We start from the raw sequence: 23,760 nt of genomic DNA on the forward strand, positions 1-23,760 counted from the left end.
AAACTTAATGCATTTCTCTCTTGGTTTTGAAATTCTTCTTCTGAAAGGTTTGAGTTTTGAAGATCACAGAAAAATGATAGATGGATTTCATCATATTTTTTAAAAAACAAATTGCACAATGGATGGAGAGCTGAATGAGATCTCTACTCAGTTTACCTTTGTAAATTATTATGAAGGTTTTCAATGTGAAAATTTTGGGAATTCTCACTTTCGAAATTAGATCAATCTTGCTCCTGCAGTGACAATGACAAATAATAACAATCTATCTAGAACAACCCTGAGTACAGCTGTTGCATTAAATGAGCTTACTGCTGTCTGAGACTGGTCTGCTAGTTTGGAACAATGAACACGTCGTTGGTAGGTTTTCAGTTGTGCCTATAGTTTGCATGTTGGATGATGGATCCCACACTGTTCTATGAGATGTCAAGGACTTGGAGAATTGTATTATGACGTAACCCTGGTCCAAAAGAAATCATTGCTGATATAAATTTGTTATAAAAGTATTACTGATTGCACTTTAAAAATTAGGTAACTTTATGTTACAGTAATGATTTCTTGGTTAAAGTTAAGTTGTCATAACAAAGACATTTTGAATAATGTCAACTTTGTATTAAAAGTGTCATGATTTACCGAATGACACTTTATGACAACAGTCAAATATTCATGAAGACTTACTGATGTTCATGGCAGGTGTTATGTCATGTTTATGAAAGTGTCATGACAGTCTTATTCACACCCCTTCAAATAAAGTGTTACCGAAAGTTTGTCTAGCTTAATTCTTAATTATAAATGATTGTGAAGATTTTAAAAACAAGTATCCTGTGCTCTTCCGGAAATTCTCACGGTCAAACTGGCTTCTCTGTAGCTTAGTAGCAGCTGCAGTGTCCTAAACTGCTTGTGTGGAATGAAGCCCTGCGGGGTGTAGCCAGCGCTAAATGGAACGCAGCCGCAGTCAGTCTGGTTCCTGTTATTCAGCGCTTGCAGTACTAACTGTGCAGCAAAACAACTTTAACAAAGTTGCTCCTCATAACTGCGGTATCCTTCTTAGTCGCAGAAATAGTTCGCATTAAGACAGAGTGAACAAAATGCCCGCGGTCTCTAAAGGGGATGGAATGCGTGGTTTGGCTGTGTTCATTTCAGACATCAGGAACTGTAAGTTTGTTTTGAACCTTTGCGGAATTAAGCTAATGTAAAGTAGCCAGTGTAACGGAGGTGGACACTGCCAGCTCGGTATCTTCTTTTAGAGGTCATTTGAACAAGTGTTTGTACAAGCAGACTACACGTTGAGATAGAATGCTGTGTATTATATGTTACTCAGCAGTGTTAGCTGTTAGCTCCAAGTAGCTAACATTACGTTTAGGGCGTGGACCAAACCGCTGCCTGGAGATGATTCTTAACAAGCAAATAAAACTGGGCAGTTTAGAGATGGAGATTATACACACTGACTGGGGTCGGGGTCAGAGGTTTTACCAGTAGTGTCTATCACAAACATAGTTGATTTATTTTATTTTATTTTTTATTTTTGATAGATGTTATCATTCAAAAATTGTAGTTAGAAGTTGCACCACATCTCGTCAGATAATAAATAAAAAATTCAAAATTATTTCTGGTGGCAGATTTAATCAACAAGACCTTCATATCATGAGCTGTTTCCCAAAACCTAAACAGGTAATTAAGCCAAGCTGCTCCTGAATTTGGTTTCACAACAGCAAAGACGCATTAGTTACCATGGTGATTTTCTACCAGGCCTGTCAATTAGAAAAAATTTGAACTGGCCTAACAATAAAGTGTTTATAGCAAAATAAAGCTTTATTGTTATTATTATGAATGATTTGTTAAACATATTTAAATGTTACAGAGTTGAGTCACTGCTTTACTAAAAATCCACCAATGCTGTTAAATTCTTGAGTTTACAGACAGGCGTAAATAAAATCCATCTGAAAAGAACTAAAAAATGTTTCACTTATCTTTCAGTATTTAGTTTTTACAAACCTCAAAATATAAAAGTGCCCCAAATCAGATCATTTCTTTTTTTTATCAAGTATATCCATTGAAAAATAAATAACACAATATTTGATAAAATAAATAAATAAATAAATAAATAAATAAATAAATAAATAAATAGATTTGCTGCGCAGGCTGTTCAGAGTTAGGAAAATATGACATGGCAGTATTATCCTTAATAAGTTGAAAACTATATTAAAAAGCCTTCCTGCCATGATCTGATGTTAATTATTTAAAATAGGTGTTGTCACTCTTTGCATGAGAGTGAGAGAGACACATTGGTGTCACACACTTCTGCAGGTCAACAAGATTTCACTGTTGTTTCCAAGCAATGACAAAATGATTTCAGACTTGATGTTTTAAGTTGTCCTTAGCAGGTTAGATTAGCCAGTTTTAGTAAGACTGCCCTTAAGATTTCCTAGGGTTAGAGTTAGGGACAGAACTGGACCAACTCATCAAAAGCATAAAACTGAGAAATTTAGAGAGACCTAACAGTCCTGTTTTTGGAGAGTGGGAGGAAACAGGAGTACCCAGAGAGCACACACATCAAGACTTTATGCAGAAAGACCCCAGTCTGGGGTTCAAAACTAGAAGGTTCTTTCTGTAATGCATCAGTGTAAACAGTTGCCTTACATTCATTATTTTTATTGTCATAACTTTTATTATTAAACAGTTAAAGAATTAAATTAAGGTTGGTTTTTAATAGTCTTTATAAGCAATTTGTTTTTTACAACCCTATATGAGCATATATCTACCTCAGACATATGGTTAATCTATAATCAGAGATTTTACTCAGATTAGATTCTGAGCAGACAAGAAGTCTGTGTCATTTTTTAAAAACATTAAAAAATGTATATGGTTGATTGAATCTCTTTGTTTGCAGGTAAAAGTAAGGAGGCAGAGGTGAAGAGGATAAACAAAGAGCTAGCCAACATCCGTTCCAAATTTAAAGGTAAGTGAGCAGTTGGGACAGTCTAACCCTGAAGAACAGGAAGTCATGCAACAGACTGCTCCAAGCTGAAGGGATTCAGTCTGCTGTTGTGATGAGCTTTATCTATGCCACAATGTGAAAGTCTCACACAACAAGATTGTGTTAGCTTAGGTTTAGGCTGAAGCTTTGATATCCTGAGCCACCAGGGTTTATCGCTGTTTTTGAAACATAATGATGTTCTCATACATCAATTAATAATTCCAAAAATGAAATATTTAGCTTTTCAAAGGCACTTTACGTCAATTTATGTTTTCTGTGTTGCTGTGGTAGGAGACAAGGCTTTGGACGGCTACAGTAAAAAGAAATATGTGTGCAAACTGCTCTTCATCTTCCTTCTGGGCCACGATATTGACTTTGGACACATGGAGGCTGTCAACCTGCTTAGCTCCAACAAATACACCGAAAAGCAAATTGTAAGTATTTCTTTCTTTTAATTGTTTGTTTTCACCTCACAGCTCAGTCTGACTGGAGCAAACATTATGACATGTCAAAGACGAAGCACATCCTCCGGCGGCGTTATTGGACCAGGACCCAGTCCATGATGCCGATGTAAAAAAAAATAAAAAATTTGATTCTGCAGCGCATCCTCACATGTATTGAACACTTGATTTGTAATGGTTAGAAAAGAATTGTCATAGTGAGATCATCCACTAATGTTAAAGAACATCATAGAACATCTTCAGAAGTCCAGCAGTGCACAAATCCTTTAAGATGAACCTAAGATGTTGTCTTCCTACATCAGTAAAATGCTTGTTGCTGTTTCAGCTTTGATAGAACAAGTGAGCAGCATCAACCCACCTTCTGCTGCGGTGGGTCCAGCTGGTTTAGGAACCATAATCAGGACAGATGAAGATGAAGAGGATTTTCAGAATGTTTTGTCATCTGGTGCCACTTCCTGCTTTTTCAGGGTTACTTGTTCATCTCCGTGCTGGTGAACTCCAACAGTGAACTCATCCGTCTGATCAACAACGCCATCAAGAACGACCTGGCCAGCCGCAACCCGACCTTCATGAACCTGGCCTTGCACTGCATCGCTAACGTGGGGAGCAGAGAGATGGCTGAGGCTTTTGCTTCGGACATTCCCAGAATCTTGGTTGCAGGGTTTGTACAAAATGATTCATTCATACACAAAAACTGATATTAATATTATTGTCTTTCACACTTGCTTTTTCTGGTTTGATGCTAGAAAGAGCTTTCTAGCCGATTCATGTTGCAACACTCTAAAAGACAAATCTCACAGCAGACAACTCTGGGAGAACGTTTAGGAGACATTTGAGACTTCTAGTTTGTCAGTTAACTGTTCAGTCTGTGTGTCGCTCCAGTGGGATGATAACCTGGTGAAGGCACCGGTTCTCCTGCTCTCCACAGGCCTGTAGAAATTGTATTTGCAGGTTGCCTCAAGTCATGTGTTAGAAAAGGTAAATATTTGGAAGAAGACGCTCTAATCAGACAAAAACCAAAATTAAACATTTTGACATAAATGCAAAATGCCATGTGTTATAGAACAGTAGAGGTGTGTATCACACAGAGAGATGGGCTGGACACCCAGTAAACCCGACACACAGGACAACACAGCGACAAAAAGTTGGAAATTGTTGAACTTTTGTGTTGCGTTGTTAGCCTGAGTTCACGTTTACATGTACAAGATTGAAATTTTACATCCATGAATTTGACCAGTCGCTTGGCTGGAGGGGCAAGAGGCTTTCACCTCATCACACGAGTCTGGGCTGCTGCTAACGATTATTTTAGTAGTGAATTATTCTGACGATTTAGAGAACTTGAGCCAGGTGAAGCTTGTACTGTTTGGATAAAACATAATATTTACAAGCCAAGAGGGGTTTTATCTGAGTGTCTGTACATGCCAGTCAACAATTAATCAGTTACTAAGTTAGTTGATGATCATTTCAACCAGTTCATCAGGATTAATCTGATTGTTTTAGTCCTACACAAGTTCCATAGGAAATGAATGGAGAGTGAGGGACACTGCATGTGTTGTTGACCATGTGTTGAGCTCTTGACCCTTAATCCCACCTAAATGTGTTTTATTAAAGGGCCTATTGTTAAATTAAGTTTACAAATCAGCACCTAGATCCACTTCTTCTCCCTGGTTTTCTTCCTGGAAGGTTGCCGGTTGCCACGCTGGTGTTAGTAGCTGCTGGAGGAGATCATGTTTCAGGCTAACTAAGCTTTTCCAGTGTTGTCTAAGTGTTAGTATGAAAGCATGTTGAAGAGATGATTTTTGTTTCCAGGGACACCATGGACAGTGTGAAGCAGAGCGCTGCGCTGTGTCTGCTGCGGCTCAACAGGACTTCTCCTGACCTGGTGCCTATGGGGGAGTGGACAGCTCGGGTCGTCCACCTGCTCAATGATCAGCACCTGGTAAGACCTGTGCTAGTTTACTGCTTCAGAATCAGAACATCACTGCAGGGCGACTGTGGCTGTATGGGTAGTCTTCTTGCGATCGGAAGGTTGTAGGTTCGATTCCAGCTTCCTCCTACCACATGTCGATGTGCCCTTGGGCAAGGCACTTAGCCCCAAGTTGCTTACCGATCTGCGTATCGGTGTATAAATGTGTGAGCGTTTGTGAGTGCAAAAGGGTGAATGTGACTCTAGTGTGAAGAAGCGTTTTGAGTGGTCAAAAGGACTGGAAAAGCGCTATATAAGTTCAGTCCATTTACCATTTACAGCTGTGTTTAGGGCCTGTGCTATTTAAAAGTCTGGTTAGGTTTGAAAGTGAAACACACACATTGTTGCAGACACAAGGTTTTATGAAGATGTGCATCTGTCTGCACGACATGCTGGAACAAAACTTCTCCTTACGTCAGCTACTTACTCTCTGATGACTAAAGTCGATTAACATTCAGCCAGACGTAAGCAGACTGTGGTTGTCACATCCTGGTTGCTTGCTTACCTGGTTACCTTGGTTACGAGACGGTCAGAGGTCTTGGACCAGCAGCTGCATAGTCGAGGGTCTGCATGAGTGTTTTAGTTTGTCAATGCAGCTGAAGAACTGGGACATTACTTCCTATAGCTCCTTCACAATAAGAGCATTACTTCACGTTGTGCTCTGAACTTAAATTGAAATTATATGTTTAAAGATACACACAAACCTAACTATGCGCTTTGCACCTGAAAACGTTTTATTTACCAATTAAACTTTAAGGAACTTTTGACTGTTTTGTCGCAAATATCTGACCACATCTTAGATTTAGTGTTGTAAATTGATGCCTTTAATCATGGAAAATTATTTGTTTGTTCTTAAAAAGTTATGCCTTTTAGCATCAGACAATAATCACTTTTTTCTCATAAACATTGTCACCTTCCCAATATAATGGCCTAAGTGCCAAAGAAATTTTGGTAAAAAAAAAAGAAAGAAGAAAAATCACCATCTCTTTCTTTCCCAAATATGTATCAGCCATAAAAATTACTTTTGGATGAAGCATATAGTAAGAATGTGACAATATATAAAATTCATCTGGAAAGTCTTTTTTTGACATAAAAGTACTTCTTTTTGTATTTTTGTTTATTTTCTACAGTGGCCCTGCCTCCATCATTCACTGATGTATTCATATTGACTGTGAAATCAGAATGTGTTATTAAAAGACAAATACTTTTTAAGGTGTCCAGTTTTTTTCCGTTGTAAGAAAAAGTAAAAATGTCAAGAAACAGTCTCCATCTATATCACAAAGTAGTGTCTTTGTGTGTGTGTGTGTTCCTGTTCTCAGGGAGTAGTCACAGCAGCCACCAGCCTCATCACCACTCTGGCCCAGAAGAGTCCAGACGACTTTAAGACGTCCGTGTCCCTGGCTGTGGCCAGACTCAGTAGGGTGGGTCTGGCTCTGATGCCCCTCATGGCGCTCTGCTCTGTCTCAGGCAGAGTCTTCACCGTCTCAATCTTCCTGTCTCACAGATTGTGACCTCTGCATCCATCGACCTGCAGGACTATACATACTACTTTGTTGCTGCGCCGTGGTTGTCTGTCAAACTGCTGCGCCTGCTGCAGTGCTACCCTCCACCTGGTATGCTACCATAAAGCATGAATTACTGGGACAAAGCTTACTTTTTGTTAAAAATAAAATAACCAGTAATCTGGTTATTTTTGTTAAAAATGCGACTGTTGCAGAGGACGCATCGCTGCGAAGTCGTCTGACCGAGTGTCTGGAGACCATCCTTAATAAAGCCCAGGAGCCGCCCAAGTCCAAGAAGGTGCAGCACTCTAATGCAAAAAACGCTGTTCTGTTTGAAGCCATCGCCCTCATCATCCACCATGACAGGTTGGTCACTTTCTGCTTCTTAACCTGCTCAGTTACCTAGGAAGAACTGAGATGTTTAACAATGCTGTCTCTACATGTTGAGGACTGAAATGCTGCAAGTCAATGACGTCACAATATAGTGTTGCTGGTCTAACTATAGATGAATGAGAGTATTACACCTGGACAAATGGAACCCTATGCCACTCCATTATGCTCTATCCTAAGCCCTACAATGCATCAGACTCAGCCAGCGCTCTTATTGCACTTTGCTACAATAAGAGAAAAGTGTATATTAGTATGTTGGGTAACACTTTATTTGAAGGGGGGTGAATAAGACTGACATGACACTGTCATAAACACATGTTATGAACATGAATAAGCCTTCATGAATCATTACTGATATAAATTTGTTATAAAAGTATTACTGATTGCGCTCTAAAAATTAGGTAACTTTATGTTATTAAAGGTAAAGTTTAAACAGTAATGATTTCTTGGTTAATGTCAAGTTGTCATAACAAAGACATTTTCAATAATGTCAACTTTGTATTAAAAGTGTCATGATTTACCAAATGACGCTTTATGACAACAGTCATAAATATTCATGAAGGCTTATTCATGTTCATGACAGGTGTTATGTCATGTTTATGACAGTGTCATGTCAGTCTTAAGCCGTTTTCGCACTGCAAGGTATGGAACGGAACGGTTCCAGCCCTGTTGTGTTTGCATATACACTGAGGGCGCCATCGAAGCGGTACCGGACATCATTAATTTTGAAACTAAACAATGGTCTCAATGTAGAGATGTGGTGGAAAACTTTTTCATTCCTCGTTGACCGATCTAAATCATTTTGTACTCGTTGATCAGCGAGTAAGCTTAGGAAAAAATTTACCTCATCATTAGACCAGGTGATTGCACTATATTGAGACGAATCCATTGCTAATTAAACTACTAATAAAAATATTGAAAAGAGCACTCTTTACAAAATGCAGTTTAGTGAGAGCCAGCTGTCAACGGAAAATCAACGTCTGACTCCATAACAACCAGCGGCCAATCAGCTGCTGATTCTAAGCAGAACCGCTTGGCCGGCCCAATTGGAACCACAGCTCTTGTGGTTCCAAGGGGTCGGGTGGAACCGGTCGCAAGTTCTAATGCAAACACGGTCGAAACCGTTCTGTTCCGTACCGTTCCTTGCAGTGCGAAAACGCCTTTATTCACCCCCTTCAAGTAAAGTGTTAGCGTATGTTGTATATTAGTGTCGGATTGTGAACTCAGTGCATGGGGATCTGAGTACTTCCTGTTGTCGTTGTGTGTTTTCCCTCAGTGAACCCAACTTGTTGGTGCGAGCCTGCAACCAGCTGGGCCAGTTCCTGCAGCACAGAGAAACTAACCTCCGTTACCTGGCCTTGGAGAGCATGTGCACGCTAGCCAGCTCCGAGTTCTCCCATGAAGCCGTGAAGACACACATCGAAACTGTCATCAGTGCCCTAAAGGTGAGTTTCTGGACCTCTGGTAGGAAATGTGATGACCCCATCAGTGTGGACATCTTCATGCCTGTTAGGGATGGAAAGCAGGAATGTTTCACGCTGCATTCATGCAGTAATTCATGCAAGAAAAAGAACGACCGAGTATTGAGTCCATAGAAATTTATATAATTCTCAGAAGCTCTAATTTTCTAAATTCTGAATATAATTTTCAGAATTTATCTAATATTCTAATTTTCTATACCACTCTATTTTAGCTTTATATTATCTGTAAGTCATAATCATCAGAATTACAAGAAAGAAAGGTTGTCTGTGCAGTGAATGTCATTATTGATGGTTGGTGAGGCCAGGGAAGATGCAGGCAGACCCAGGATGAAGATGAATGGTGGTTTTAATGATAAATCCAAATGAAATCCAACAATGGCAGCACAGGGAACACAAGGAACTGGCAGACGACATATGACGAACACACAACAATCTCACAACAGACAAAGACAACAGGTGGGACTAAATACACTGGGAGGGTAATCAAAGAAACGAGACACAGCTGGGACTAATAAACACAGAAACCCAATAAATAAATACACAGAAACACAGATCACCACAGTGAATCTACATGATGTAGAAGATTTACTTTCGGAAATACTGAACATTTTCACATTATTAAAATTTCTTTATATACCTGTATTTACTCCTTGTTTACTGTACAGTGAGACAGAAACAATATGAATCCATCAAACTAACAGAATAAGTAAATCATTTAACAAACCAAATGAACTCTACTTAGAAGCTCTGCAATAATCAGGGTGAAACATGAGACTAAGATTCCGATTACTGAATAAATGGAGATCATGGACTACTGGGCATTATCAATAATTAATATGGACAGTAATAAGAAGTGGTTGAAATGATAAGTGCCATTATATCAATGTGGATGTGTTGAGCGGTGAGGCAGTTTAATGGTCTTTAAACATGTCTGCAATTGACATGAACTCTAATGTATTTACTCAAGTCTAGAGAGTTATGAACAATGAAGGGGTAGAGCATGTGACCCACATATGGAGGCCTCAGGTTCCAGTCCTGACCTGATGACCATTGCCATACATCTTCCTTTTCTCTCACAACCTGCTTTCCTGTCTGACCACTCTCAAATAAAGACTAGAGCTGCTAAAACCTTAGAAAAACAACAAAAACACATTTATAGACAGATGAGTCCTTCTCAAAATCAGCAAGAACAACCTTAAAAACATTTAGTGACATCACCTTTAGTTCATGTAGTACTTCAACTGGTTCCAAGAAGATGGATGTAAGTTCAGTTCTGACTTTAGGCACCAAAAGTAAAAAAAAAAAAAGTTCTCACAATGAAGAGAGTATTCTCTGGTGGACTTTCTCAATCCTAAATATTTATACTGGGAGACTTTTTGAATTTTCAGACCTTCAGCTGCGGTAATGACTGGAGGAACTGTCGATTTGTCTACAAAGACAAGAGATGGCGGTGTTTAAAATCAACTTTTTTGAGCTTTACAATATGCTATATTGTTGTTCCCTCATCAAAAATATACATGGAGTGTTGACTTTATTCTTTCGTTCATGTTTGAGAAATCTTTTGATCTCCATGGCAACTGTGAAGTACTGTGAAGTACACCTAGGTGAACCAGTGCCCCCTTCAAGGAAACTGCAGCTCCTCCTCCAAGCTGCAGTTTCAAACTTTCTGAGCTTCTGCCTCACAGAGCGACTTTCCACCATGACTCCCCCACTCAGCTCCTTCAGACTAGCCAGCCGCAATTAGCAAACACCTGGTGTAACTGGATTTGCTGAGCTCATTACAGGAACTACTTCTCAGTGCAACACTGTTGTTAAAATGTTGTTAAAGGGTTAATAGAGGAGCCATGTTGTTACGACATCCTGCGGAGTTTCAGAAAGAGGAGGAGTTTCGTAAAGAGACAGAGGTTCAATTTCAAGGCTTTAAATTATGAAGTCAATTTTTTAAGGCGTATTTGACAACTGAAGGTAACATGGTTCCTTAATTGTGCTACAAAACAGCACTATGTGCCTGGGAAACACACAATACTGCTCCTTTTAATTTACTGGCCTATCATGTTTCTTTCCCATAGTCATATGGTAGTCATACTGTCCGGTTGAAGTCTCTACTTGGTGTGTCTGTGCAGACTGAGAGAGATGTGAGCGTGCGCCAGCGGGCCGTCGACCTTCTCTATGCCATGTGTGATCGCAGCAACTCCAAGCAGATTGTGGCGGAGATGCTGAGCTACTTGGAGACGGCAGACTACTCAATCAGAGAGGAGATTGTAGGCCGTCAACACACACATGCTCAGGTTTGAGTTTCGGGGAAAGATGTTCTCCTCAGCCACCGCGTTGTCGCCCACAGGTGTTGAAGGTGGCCATCCTGGCCGAGAAGTATGCAGTGGACTACACATGGTACGTGGACACCATCCTCAACCTGATCCGCATTGCCGGCGACTACGTGAGCGAGGAGGTGTGGTACCGCGTCATCCAGATTGTCATCAACCGGGACGACGTCCAAGGCTACGCTGCCAAGACAGTGTTTGAGGTGGGAACTGTGATTCATGTCGTCACTAATAATATTCACTTCTCATGTGTTTTTCTATGCGTCCTCCAGATATGAAGGGGGTAAAAAAATCTAAATATAAACATTATTTAAAAATTTTATTATCTATTGAGTAAAATCCTGTTTTACTTAATAGTATGTGTCTAATAGTATAATCTGAATTATTGATTCAATATTTAAACTAAAAGTTTGAGGAAAGATATTAATTTAGAATAATTTGGAACAAGACTGTAACATAACTAAATGTGGAAAAAGTGAAGAACTTTGAATACTTTCTGGATTCAGTCTGAAGTCAAAAGAAAATGTCAGTAAAATGTGGATTAATATTAATACCAGTTGCAGTATTAATCAATACCATCATTGCTAGAATAGTCATATGTATTATAATAAGTACAGTTGAAACCAGAAGTTTACAAACTGAAGTAAGTTTTGATCTGAAGTTAAATCAGACCAAGATTTTTCATGTTTTAATAAAAGAAAGATTATGCCATTATGTTATTTGATACTGTCTTAATACTTAATACCATAGGGGTGTAAAATATTTTTGTCATTATGTTGATGACATCCGTTTTCACTATGATATTAAAGAAGTTTTTTATTTTTTTATTTTTGACAAAAAAGCAAAATTTTGCTGACCACAAGTGATTTGTAAATCAATAAAATAGTCAAACATCTGAGGGCTGATTGGCCTGATTAATTAAAATAAAAATCAGATTTTTTTATTATTTTGCCTGTTCATCACCGATCATATAGCTATGTCAGCGACATCTGGCTGATTTGTGCATTTCTTTCTAAAATGAATTGAATCCGCCATTTTAAAGGTAGATTGGTACCAAACACTTAAGAAGTGAACAAACTGCATAAAGGTAAAAATTGCTGTCCAACAGAACCGAGTGCTTGTTGAATTCAGGTTTTATTAGATCTGATTAGACCAACGCTGTGACTTTAGTTGGATATACAGTTTGTGTGTGTTGTTTCTTACCTGACAGAAGCTGTTGTTCTTCTCCATGTGAATGTGTGCAGGCCCTCCAGGCTCCAGCCTGTCATGAGAACCTGGTGAAAGTGGGTGGCTACATTCTGGGAGAGTTTGGAAACCTGATTGCTGGTGACCCTCGCTCCAGGTGCTGAAAACTGACCCCGCTTCTGACCAAATGTTTGTAATCTTTGAAGGTTCAGCTCCTCATGACCTGTTCCTCTGCAGCCCTCTGGTCCAGTTCAACCTGCTTCACTCCAAGTTCCACCTGTGCTCAGTGCCGACCCGAGCCCTGCTGCTCTCCGCGTACATCAAGTTCATCAACTTGTTCCCGGAGGTGAAAGGCACAATCCAAGATGTCCTCCGCTCAGACAGCCAGCTTCGCAACGCCGATGTGGAGCTCCAGCAGAGGGCGGTGGAGTACCTGAGACTCAGCTGCATCGCCAGCACCGACATACTGGTCAGCACATCATTCAGCTAACCTGACTTTGAATGGGCCTGAAGCTTTAAGCAGAGCCTGAGTCCAAGGCAGGCACTTAGGATTGTACAGTGAGGGTGGATGTTTCTCTTCTTTATTAGGGCTTCTGCAGTATAGAGTGAATTTACTTCAGTTTCTCTGCAAAGTGAACACAACCCTCTTAAAATATCACGGATGTCTGAAAAAATTAGACAAATCATTTTATAACTTTTCCCACTTGTGACATTTGTCTGGTACAATTAGGCTCACGTGTTGAATTCAGTTATAAAAAAGAGGGGAAAATACAGATTTTTTAAAATATAGCAGAAATAAACTAGTTCAATTCATGTGAACACTCTTATACTGAGACTTTATTGATGCATTTTTTTAATTCAGTTTCAAGCTTCAGTCTTTGGTAGAAGTTTGTCTGCATGCCACAACCTGAGCAGATCATGAGGACATCTGTTGCTCACATTCCTCTTCAGGAAAATGAAGTCAAGTCAGCTTTAAGTGTGTAGAGCATCTCAGCAACAAGGCAGTTCAAAGTGCTTTACATCATAAAAACATTATATAGTCATCAGTTCTGAAACAAGCAACAAACTTTACATGTTGTCAAATGCCATCATCAAAATCATCAAGCAAATACACAGAAGATCAATGTTCCATTTACTACTAATCAAAAGTTATTTGAAAAAGGTGGGTTTTAATTCTTGATTTAAAGGAACTCAGTGTTTTAGTTTTGGTGAAAAGCTTTAAGTTTCCGGGCTGCACAGTGGCGCAGTTGGTAGAGCTGTTGCCTTGCAGCACGTAGGGTCTGGGTTCGATTCCCGGCCCCGGTCTCTCTGCATGGAGTTTGCATGTTCTCCCTGTGCATGCGTGGGTTTTCTCCGGGTACTCCGGTTTCCTCCCACATTACAAAAACATGACTGTCAGGTTAATTGGCCTTTCCAAATTGCCCCTAGGTGTGAGTGTGTGTGTGCATGGTTGTGTGTCCTGTGTGTCTCTGTGTTGCCCTGCGACAGACTGGCGACCTGTCCAGGGTGTACCCCGCCTCTATCCCGGAACGTTAGCTGGAGATGGGCACCAGCAACCCTCCCGACCCCACTGAGGGACAAGGGTGAAAGAAAATGGATGGATGGCTTTAAGTTTCCAAAGAAACATGAAGTTACCAAAGTTTCCTCAGGTTGCATGCAGAGCATTTGTTGTCCACTTCCTGTGGGTTTAGCGAGGTTTTCTCTCTGCCCCCAGGCCACCGTGTTAGAAGAAATGCCTCCGTTCCCAGAGAGAGAGTCGTCCATCCTGGCCAAGCTGAAGAAGAAGAAGGGCTCCAGCAAACTGCCCGACATGGACGATTCCCGAAAAAATGTCAATGGCAACACCGAGCACGCCGAGGACGCCGAAGTGGCCAGCAAGGTAGCATCATAGCTAAATCAGAAGAATGTAGAATCCATGGGGTTTGTGACCTGTCCTCCTCCTGGGTTTCCACCATTCTCCTCTGTTTTTTTAGTTTCTACCTTTGCATTGTTCTGCTCCTCTCCTCTTCTTTTCTGCACCTCAGACTCCTCAGTTTCTGTTGGAAGAGCTCATTTCCACAGACAGACCCCACCCCTCCTCTAGCGCCACCATGCTCCCCACCAGAACCATGGTACATGACAGGTTTATGTTTTCAATGCAGTTTGCATTTTGTTCCAGTGCTGCCATCTGCACGGAGGAGCAGGTGTTCCTGTTGCCTGGCAACAAGAAGATCCTGGGTTTGAATTCCAGCCTGGGCTCTTTATGCGTGAAGTTGCATGTTCTCTCTGTGCATGTGTGGGTTCTTCAAAATAGAAAAATCAGAGAACTGGAAATACAGTAAGGTTACATGTACAAAGAAAAAACTTTGTGGTGGAACAAAACCATAGAGAATACTTTATTAATTTAGGGAGAAATGTCTTAGTGTGTGAAATTGTACATAGTATAAGTATGACCTAAACATAAAATAAATATATAAAATGAAATAATAACAAGCATGCACATCTAAATCTAACTAACACTGTACGTTACCATTGACTGGCCATTCCCATGAGGAAGTATGGCGGTGTCAGCATTATGCTGTAGGGATGGTTACCTGCAGCAGGGAGCGGTTCCTCAGCTGAATGAAAGGTGAAGGTTCAACTCCCAACAGGAAAGAGGGCCTGACACAGCCAGAGAGAAGACAGAGGGAATGGTTCCTTAATTGCAGTCTCTGGCCATGAGAGACTCAGCAGCTAAAGTCTGTCCTCTGCCTTCATCTCCCAGAATGTTGTGTGGTTCTGGATTGGAGTTCAGTGAAATTATTGAAAATTCCATCAGATGTATTATCTATTGATGTTAATGATGTGTTTGTAGCGATATGCATTGGTATTGATCTGTTGTCCAGTACTTCCTGAAGTTTTTTTTTTTTTCTAAAGGTCTGACTAACGAGCCTCAGTGGAACACCTGTTGTAATTTTCTGAATGTGGCTGCATGCAGCTAAAACATCTTGGAAAAAAAGAACAACTTTTAAAAATTCCCCAGAAACTGGTTTGAAAATGGATTTTAAAAAGTCCCTAGAAACAGTTTGAAATATTTTTACAAAAGCCTCTCTAACGTCTGCTGAAGGACACTGAGGGACATTTGCTCTGTAAATGTGAGCTCCTAAATACAGCTGTGTTAAACTGATTCAATCATGTTCAAATCATAAATAATCTGCAGCCTCTGAACTGATGGGAGCACAAACATTAAAAAGAAAAGCTGAATCTACAGGATGTTTATCAGAGTGTGTGAACAGTGATTGGATGGTGTTTGTCCTGCAGGTTCCCAGCCACACCTTCACTGACAACCTGAATGTGAACTCAGCCCCATCCTCAGGAGCCAGCCTGCTGGTGGACGTCTTCTCTGACTTCAGCAGTGCTGCACCCACAGAGAGCTCAGATGAACACTTTCCCAGGTGACATTACCCACAGCTCATCTAATGAAAACACAATGTGAGCCGTCAGTGTTCTTGTTTTAATTAATGATCAAAGCAGAAGAAGAGTTATTTTACTGTAGGCCTGGGCTAAACGTGACAATAAGAACTATTATGTTTTTTTTTTTTAAGTAACTCAATGACAGTGAATGCATGGCACGACAATCAGAGCCCCACTAATATAATGACTTCTTTTGACAAACACTCTGACTTGTAATACACCTCTTCAGTCACATAAAGAAGTGACTTGTATCATTAAGCTGCACACAGTAAGCGTATTTAAAGGGGCAGTATTATCTAAACTGGACTTTATTAGCTTCACATCATGTTGTAATGTCATTCCCTCATCATAAACATACCAGAGTCAAGGTTTCCCCCAGAAAACTTGCTAAGCTTGGTGGTTGGGTGCTAGGCAGTCATTCATCCAGCAGGCCGTCGTGTTTTTGAGTTAAACATTTTTTAAGTTGACAGGAAATTTGAAAATATCACTTGATATTTATGTGTTATTGAAAGACTGGAAGATTAATACCTGGTCACTAAATATAAAGTCTTAAAAAATGCAAACATTTTAAAAAGACTTAAATAAATAAGCAATGCTAAGCCTGGTGGGGGTGCTAGTCAAACCTGGTGGTCTGTCAGGCTTATAATACACTGGGGGAAACCCTGCAGAGTGTTGTTATGATTCTTTCAGGCATGTTTGAGAAATCCTTTAATGTCCATGGCAACCATTCAGCTGTGCAAAACGCGTGGGTGGACCTAGTCCTGCCTTCAAGGCACAGTTTCTCCTCTGAGCTGCAGTTTCCAAGCTTCAGACTCACAGAGCAGTCTCCCACATGACGCCTTCACTCAGCTCCTTCAGACTAGCCAGCAGCAATTAGCAAACACCAGGTGGAACTGCACATCAGCTGAGCTCATTATAGGAGCTACTTCTCAGTTCAATGCTGGTAAAAATGTTGTCAGTGGGTTAATGGAGGAGCCATGTTGTGATGACTTCCTGAAACGGAGATTCAGAAAGAGCAGAAGTTTTTAAAGAGACAGAGGCCCAATTTGAAGGAGTTAATTTAAGAAGCCAAATTTTTTTTAAGTCATATTTGATATGTACAGCATAACGACTAAAGGTTATGCTGTAAGTAACTATGTTTTCATAGTTACCTGATTGTAACTATGAAAACACAATGTTTTTTCATTGTTACAATAAGAATAAATCTCATATTTTCTGATTTATTCATATTTATATGAAAATCAAAATTCTTCTGACAAGATATTTACCATAATAAATGATAAACAGTACAATAAATGCCCAGCTCTTCCGTACGGACCATTAGATTTATCTTTGACAGAAGACAACTTATGAATAACTGAGCACTGTTACAAATATTAACAATTTGCTAATTGTTAATATTTCAGGTTTGTATGCAAAAACAACGGTGTTATCTATGAGAACCAGCTTCTGCAGATTGGACTGAAGTCTGAGTACCGGCAGAACCTGGGTGAGCTTCTGCACTGTTCACTTCTCTGTGTTAGACTCTCAATTATGATTACAAGTTTATGTGAGAGATTGAAATGTGTTTGGAGGAGAGTGAACGAAATAAAATTCCTTCCTGCAGGTCGCATGTATGTGTTCTATGGCAACAAGACCTCCACACAGTTCCAGAGCTTCTCCACATCAGTGAGCAGTAATGACGTCCTCTGCTCTCATATCCTCTGCTCTGCTCCACTTCTGCCCGCCGAGTGATCTCCTGAGATGGTTTCTGTGCTGGATGCTTGTCTGAAACAAGACCTGCTGTTTGTCTTGTTGTTTTTAACAACTATGACTCTCTACTTCAGTTAAATCCGTTTCCACGCTGCAGTGATTATCACATGGGAGGAACGTAGCGGTTTGCTTTGTTAAATCCAGCTGAGTGGATGTTTTTCTTTGGTTTTAGTGTATATTTGAGCTGTTCCTGCTGTTTCTGTGAGTATCTGTGCAATCCTTGACCAGCAGCTTTACAGCTGAATGTCCAGGAAAAGCCAGTAGACCCGCTTATTGAGGCTGGAGCTCAGGTCCAGCAGATCCTCAACATTGAGTGTGTATCTGATTTCTCAGATACTCCTGTCCTCAACATTCAGTTCAGGTTGGTAAGACGGTATAGATCTGTTGTTTTATGTCTTGACTCTGTTATTGAGCTATTTATACGCAAACTTCATCCTGTATGTGCAGATATGGTGGAACATTGCAGAACATCGCAGTCAAACTCCCTGTAATGCTGAATAAGTTCTTCCAGCCCACAGAGATGATGTCCCAAGACTTCTTCCAGCGCTGGAAGCAGCTTGGAGCGTAAGCCTGACTTTACTTTCATTAAAGTAGTTTCAACTAGTTGGTTTTTAAAATCAGAAGTATCAGTTGACAACAGATTAATGTGAAAAGTTGAATGTCGGAAAAGGTTCATATAACAGCTCTTGTACTTGATGGTTCTTTCTATCTGTCTGCCTTTATTTTGAAGTTGATTATTTTTTTGTTTTTGGTGTCATCAGTCCTCAACAAGAGGTGCAGAAAATCTTCAAAGCCAAAAACCAGATGGACACAGATGTTACCAAAGCCAAGGTAAACAGTGAAGCCTTGGGTCAGTGTGAACATTTAGGACCATCTGTGACTGACCTCAGTTACTCAATAAACATGCAATCTGACTTTAGCTTTATGATTCTGTTGTTGCTTTGGTGTTTTTATGAATCTAGTCAACTTACTTCTCTGTGTTCTGTTGCGTTCACTCCTCCAGCTCTTAGGTTTCGGTGTAGCTCTGTTGGACGGTGTGGATCCTAATCCGGCGAACTTCGTTGGAGCTGGAATCATCCACACTAAGACCACTCAGGTGGGCTGCCTGCTCAGGCTGGAGCCCAACGCACAAGCACAGGTAAACACACACATACACTGAAATAAAGGCTGTGCTTTGCAACATGTGTTTTATTGTTTTCCAGAAGGTGACAGAATTGAATTGGAAAGAAAAAGACTCATGGTTTACAAATTGACAAAATTCCATGTTTTATAATTGTGCACTACCTTGTTGGTCAGTCACAAACAATCCCTTTAAATTACTTTGATGTTTGGGGTTGTAACATGACAAAATGTGAATAGGGATGACAACACTGCAAGATGGCTCTAAACTCAGTGTTGTCAGCCCAGTGTGGGACCTGCATCAATCAGGGCCTCCTGTTCTGACCAGCTTCCACACATGACAGTGTAACAGACTGTGTGTGGATATTTGTACCACCTGTTTGAAAAGTTACTGCTTTGCAAATAAACTTTTCCTATTTGTAGCCACAGCTCACATTTATTGTTCTGGACCCAGCGTGATGCATTAGTGTTTGATTTAAGTACAAAATATAATGATGACAAAAATCAGTAGATTTACTTGCGGTTACCTTCATGCAGATGAATATGTCATAGTGTTCAGCTGCTGCCATTTCTCCATCTTTTCAATTTTTCCAGACTCTGTTTGGGTTTTGGAATAAACTTTATATTTATTCCTAAATAAATATAATAAGTGTGAGGAGGTAGCTGCACCCTGCTACCTCCTCACCCTTAATGCTCTTTGTAAAGCTGGGATCAAGACCCGGTTGGATTGACTGACAGTTGTCATCATGTCCATTGAATTGGATCTGATTGTCTCATAAAGTGCCTTGTAATGACATTTGTAGCAAATAGATGCTACAGAAATCAACAGATTTGAACTGAATGAACATTCCCGTTGGGGCCATCATACAGATGCTAACTGGTACAGATGCTAACTGGTTGATTCATTTCTGTTTCTTCCAGATGTACCGCCTCACCTTGCGGACCAGCAAGGAGTCCGTATCTCAGCGGCTGTGCGAGCTGCTGTCAGAACAGTTTTAGCCTCCACACAGCGCCTGCATTTTTACACTTTCTTACTCTCACTTCAAATCAAAAAAAGATGTATTGTACAGTGTACATTTTTTGTTTTACTTACATGCTTTATATCCTAGTGAGAGGGAAAGGTCTTTTTTGCACATAACTCTAGTAATGCCTCACTGCTTTAAAGCTGCGTCTTGTCTGTCCTCACACTGTGATGAGGCTCATGGTTTGGCCTGGCAGCCTGAGCCGCCGGTACTGAGAGTCCGGGTCGTTGGTCTGGGAGTGTTTCACACAATCATTCTGTACTTGTTGGCTTAAAAAATAGATTACACAAGTCGCTCACAGAGAACGCCAACACTTCAGCTGTTTGTTACATGTCGTCTCAGGAGGAACAATCCCTCTTTGGTATTTATAAAAAAAACATGTTTTTGTATGTGTGGGTTTTGTTTCTAGTAAGGGAGTTTTCTAACACCCACAGCTGTTTTCTAGAATCATCTTACAGGGACTGTGATTGAAATAACATGTTTATGTCTAAATAGAGAACTCCCAGGTCACATTTGAGAAATACTTCACAGACGATACGATGGTCTATTTCTAAAGGGATAATTCAGAGTTTTTTGAAGATGGGTTCTATTGAGAAGTTTTGAGCAGTCAATGTTTTACCTGCCTTAGATAATTGTCAGCGTTTGTGTTTTGCCAATATACTGACGTGTTTTTTTTAACAACGTAGACAAGTAACACTGCAGCTAGATTTTTTTTTAACGTCTGTGGCTTGAGCTTTTCACCTCTAGACACTTTATGTAGCAACACATGCACCAGTGATACGGAGTTTAAGTTGTTGCTAACTCAAAGTAGCTTCAAGTTGTTGGTCTGTTCTGACGAGTTTTATCAGAGTTTTCTCCTGACTGCCTTTAAACGTTTTTAAAAAACGCTTTTAAAAAAACCTCAACTCTATTTTTATTCTATAAATGTTTGCTCACACCAAGAACAGGAACTCTGCTGGTCATGAAAAGTCGATTAGAGAGGTGGACCATCAACAGCACACTGTAACAGTTATGTCACTGCCGTAAATTTAGACTTTTCTAGCTGTGTTTTAAATCAACCAACCACATTGTTGGATGCCTTTATGCCTTTTCTGATGTTGAAATAACAGTTTCCAGTGAAATCACTGGAGTTGGTTGTTGGTGAGAACAGCATTTAAAGCACTGGCACATTCTTTTTATTTTGTCCTAAAGCATTTCTTTTTAATGTCCAACTAGAAATATTTCTCCATTAGTCACTGTTTGCTTGTCTGTTTTTATATTTGCTTAAAAAATGCCTATTTTTACACCTTTTTTAATAAAAAAAAAAAACTCTTTAATTGCAGCTCTACAGGAAAATTTCGCCCTAATAATTTTATGCCATATCTCATTCTTAGCTCCACTTTTTTCACCACTCAGCTAAACTAGAATTGCTGCTGCCTTTTGCTCCTGGCTGGATTAGAAAGTGACGTTAACCTTGGAGAAGAAACAGTCAGACTACCTGACTTCTCTTGAAATCAGCCTCCAGACGTTGTCTGGTTGTTCTGATCCATGAAATCAAAGCCTGAAGCCAGACCGGATGAGCTCACTGTCATGTTATGACATGTGTTGAAAACAGCTGGACATTAGAGAACCAGGGAGACCAGTGACCTCTGACCTCTAAGTAATGTGACTGCAGCACTGCAGCTTTTCCACCTGTAGCCTTAAACTTTTTCACATACTCTCTGATTCTGTTGTTTCCAACGTGAACGTTGTTTGTTTATGCTGTGAATTGGAGTTTTAATGCCATACTATTCAATTGGTGATTTATTAAGCAAATGACGTCTGATCAGTTTTGCCGTTTACTTGCATCATTTCAGCTCCACATACATTGTGAATTTAATCAGCATTGTCGTTATTTTAATGTTGGTGACGCTGAAGTAAAAGTGCTGCCGTTACCCATAACCCCCTGCTGCACCCTGCTACCTCCTCACAGTAGTTGCTCCTTTGTAATTTTGCTTGTTTCCCACTCGGGATTCTCATTTTGTACAAACCGCGCATCATATTTATATGACTTTAATAAATAACACCTACCTGGTGTAGGTCAGGATTATGGGGGTTTGATCACAAACTCACAATTATAAGAAATAGAATGTCACAAATTACAGTTTTATAATTATTTCTCATCATGAGTCATTAAAAATATTTTAACTCTAAAGACAAATTGTTAAAGTAGATAACTGAGGTACGCATTGTTAGATTAGGGTTGAACAGATCCTCCTCCTTCCAACGATAAACAGTTCAGTTCATAAAGTTCTGAATATTTTAAATGAGAAAAACTAAATATGTCACTAAAGTGTGATAGGTGATGACTGATGAATTAGATCCAGACATATTGTAGCAGGTGTCCAGCTGTCTTGAGTTACAAATTCATAAGTTGTGTGTTTCAGGTATTGGTTTCAGTGATTCACTCCACTGGTTTGGAGATTAGCTGAAGCTTTGAACTCTGGGTAGGTTTCATGTGTAGAGTTGCCTTGTAGTCAGTAAACTGAGTGAAGATACTTTCTACAGTGGTGTTTGTTTAGTTGTGTTAAAGGTTTAAAGAAGCACTGTGATCCAGTTTGACACTGATCCCGTTTTCCCGTCTCTTCTTCGTTCTACAGAACATCAAGGGGAACATTAGGTCCATTTAATACTGCAGATCAGGCCAGATAACATCCTCCCCCCACACACACAGTGCCAGTCTGTTACTGCAGGGCCTTTTAGCTTATTCTTGTCACTTTTCTACATTTTGTCATTCCCACACAGACTTTATTTAAAGGGGCAGTATTATGTAAATTGACGTTTTTAAGCTTCACATCATGTAATGTTATTCCCTCACCATAAACACACTTGAAGTGTTGTCTTGATTCTTTCATGCATGTTTGAGAAATCCTTTAATCTCCATGGCAACCATTCAGCTGTTCAAAACGTGAGTGGACCTAGTCCCGCCTTAGAGGCACAGCTCCTCCTCAGAGCTGCAATTTACAAGCTTCTGCTTCACAGAGCAGCCCTCTGCCACTACTGCTCTACTCAGCTCCTTCAGACTAGCCAGCAGCAATTAGTAAACACCTGGTTCAACTGTGCATCTGCTGAGAAGCTGATATAAAGAGCTTAGCCTGAGCTCATTATATCAGCTTCTTCTTAGTTACCAACTGAGGCAAAAATGTTGTTAAAGGGTTAATAGAGCAGCCATGTTGTGATGACTTCCTGAAGGCAGAGTTTTTAAAGAGACAGAGGCCCAATTTCAAAGCAATACATTATGAAGCCAATTTTCCTTCAAGTCATATTTGATATGCATAGTACTTTTTAGCTTCTTGATTGCTCTACATGTGCCCAAAAAACACAATACTGCCCCTTTAATGTTAGGATTTCATGCAACAATATGTCCCATTAAAAATCTGAAGTGTGATGTGCATTTGTATTCAACCCCTTTGAGTCAATACTTGTGTTTTGCTGCAATTCCAAACCTCTACCAGTTTTGCACATCTACAGAATGTTTGTTTTCCAGTATTAATACAAATGTATTAATACAAATACTACAAATGTGAACTTGTGTCATGGTTTCCAGTACATTAGCTTTTTCATTAATATCATCTGACTGAACCTCTTGTTTTTTGGCCATGTGTGTCTCTTTCAGAGCTCTGAGGTGAGAATTCCTCTGATGTTGATCAAATGTCAGAGAAATGAGTTTCAGGAAGAGAACGCCTGATGACTGGGTTAAAATCAATCAAATCAAATCAGTGTGGTTGAATAAAACCTACCAGTATGTCTGACAACTGAATCATTTTCAATTTAAAGTAAAAAACAAGAACTAATCATTTCCATATTGATGTCAGCAGGAGTCCAGCTAAGTCCAGAGGCAACTTTTTTTTTATTTTACGTTCAGGTTGGCAAACATTTGCATATGTTCACCTGAAACCTAATGTACAACGCCAAACTATGTGATAATTAAATTTCATGAGTGCTGCTTTATTGTGAGCTTCATTTTGTGCCTTATCAATAGAATTCTGTTGCCATGTTTTGTGCCTGACAAAAAAGGGCTGTTTCTAGAAAAAAAAGTCAGGATTTGCAGTTATGTTTAAATGTCATTGCGTTGTGTTTTACCAAATAAAGTTTTGAAAACAAATTCCACGCATATCTCGTATTCTACTGCCCTCT

At 39.9% G+C, this 23,760-nt stretch overlaps 1 protein-coding gene across 2 annotated transcripts; it reads left to right on the forward strand.

Annotated features, from left to right (window-relative positions):
- The first annotated feature begins 918 nt into the window (after window positions 1-918).
- Window positions 919-23,728, forward strand: LOC103462258 (AP-2 complex subunit alpha-2). Of its 2 annotated transcripts, XM_008404931.2 has the most exons (23): window positions 919-1,152; window positions 2,888-2,956; window positions 3,266-3,408; window positions 3,903-4,096; window positions 5,245-5,374; window positions 6,721-6,822; window positions 6,906-7,014; window positions 7,119-7,269; window positions 8,570-8,738; window positions 10,898-11,035; window positions 11,116-11,298; window positions 12,340-12,437; window positions 12,518-12,749; window positions 13,995-14,159; window positions 14,305-14,391; window positions 15,560-15,693; window positions 17,119-17,201; window positions 17,319-17,408; window positions 17,702-17,825; window positions 17,912-18,028; window positions 18,226-18,295; window positions 18,468-18,602; window positions 19,505-23,728. In XM_008404931.2, exons 1-23 carry the CDS (start codon window positions 1,086-1,088, stop codon window positions 19,580-19,582), a joined length of 2,868 nt encoding a protein of 955 aa, XP_008403153.1. In that variant the 5' UTR covers window positions 919-1,085; the 3' UTR covers window positions 19,583-23,728. The 2 variants fall into 2 exon arrangements, with proteins under 2 accessions (XP_008403153.1, XP_008403154.1); XM_008404932.2 differs by lacking the exon at window positions 14,305-14,391.
- Window positions 23,729-23,760: the final 32 nt, after the last annotated feature.

This window comes from Poecilia reticulata, linkage group LG3 (assembly GCF_000633615.1).
Source record: "Poecilia reticulata strain Guanapo linkage group LG3, Guppy_female_1.0+MT, whole genome shotgun sequence".
In the NCBI taxonomy this organism is placed as follows: domain Eukaryota; kingdom Metazoa; phylum Chordata; class Actinopteri; order Cyprinodontiformes; family Poeciliidae; genus Poecilia; species Poecilia reticulata.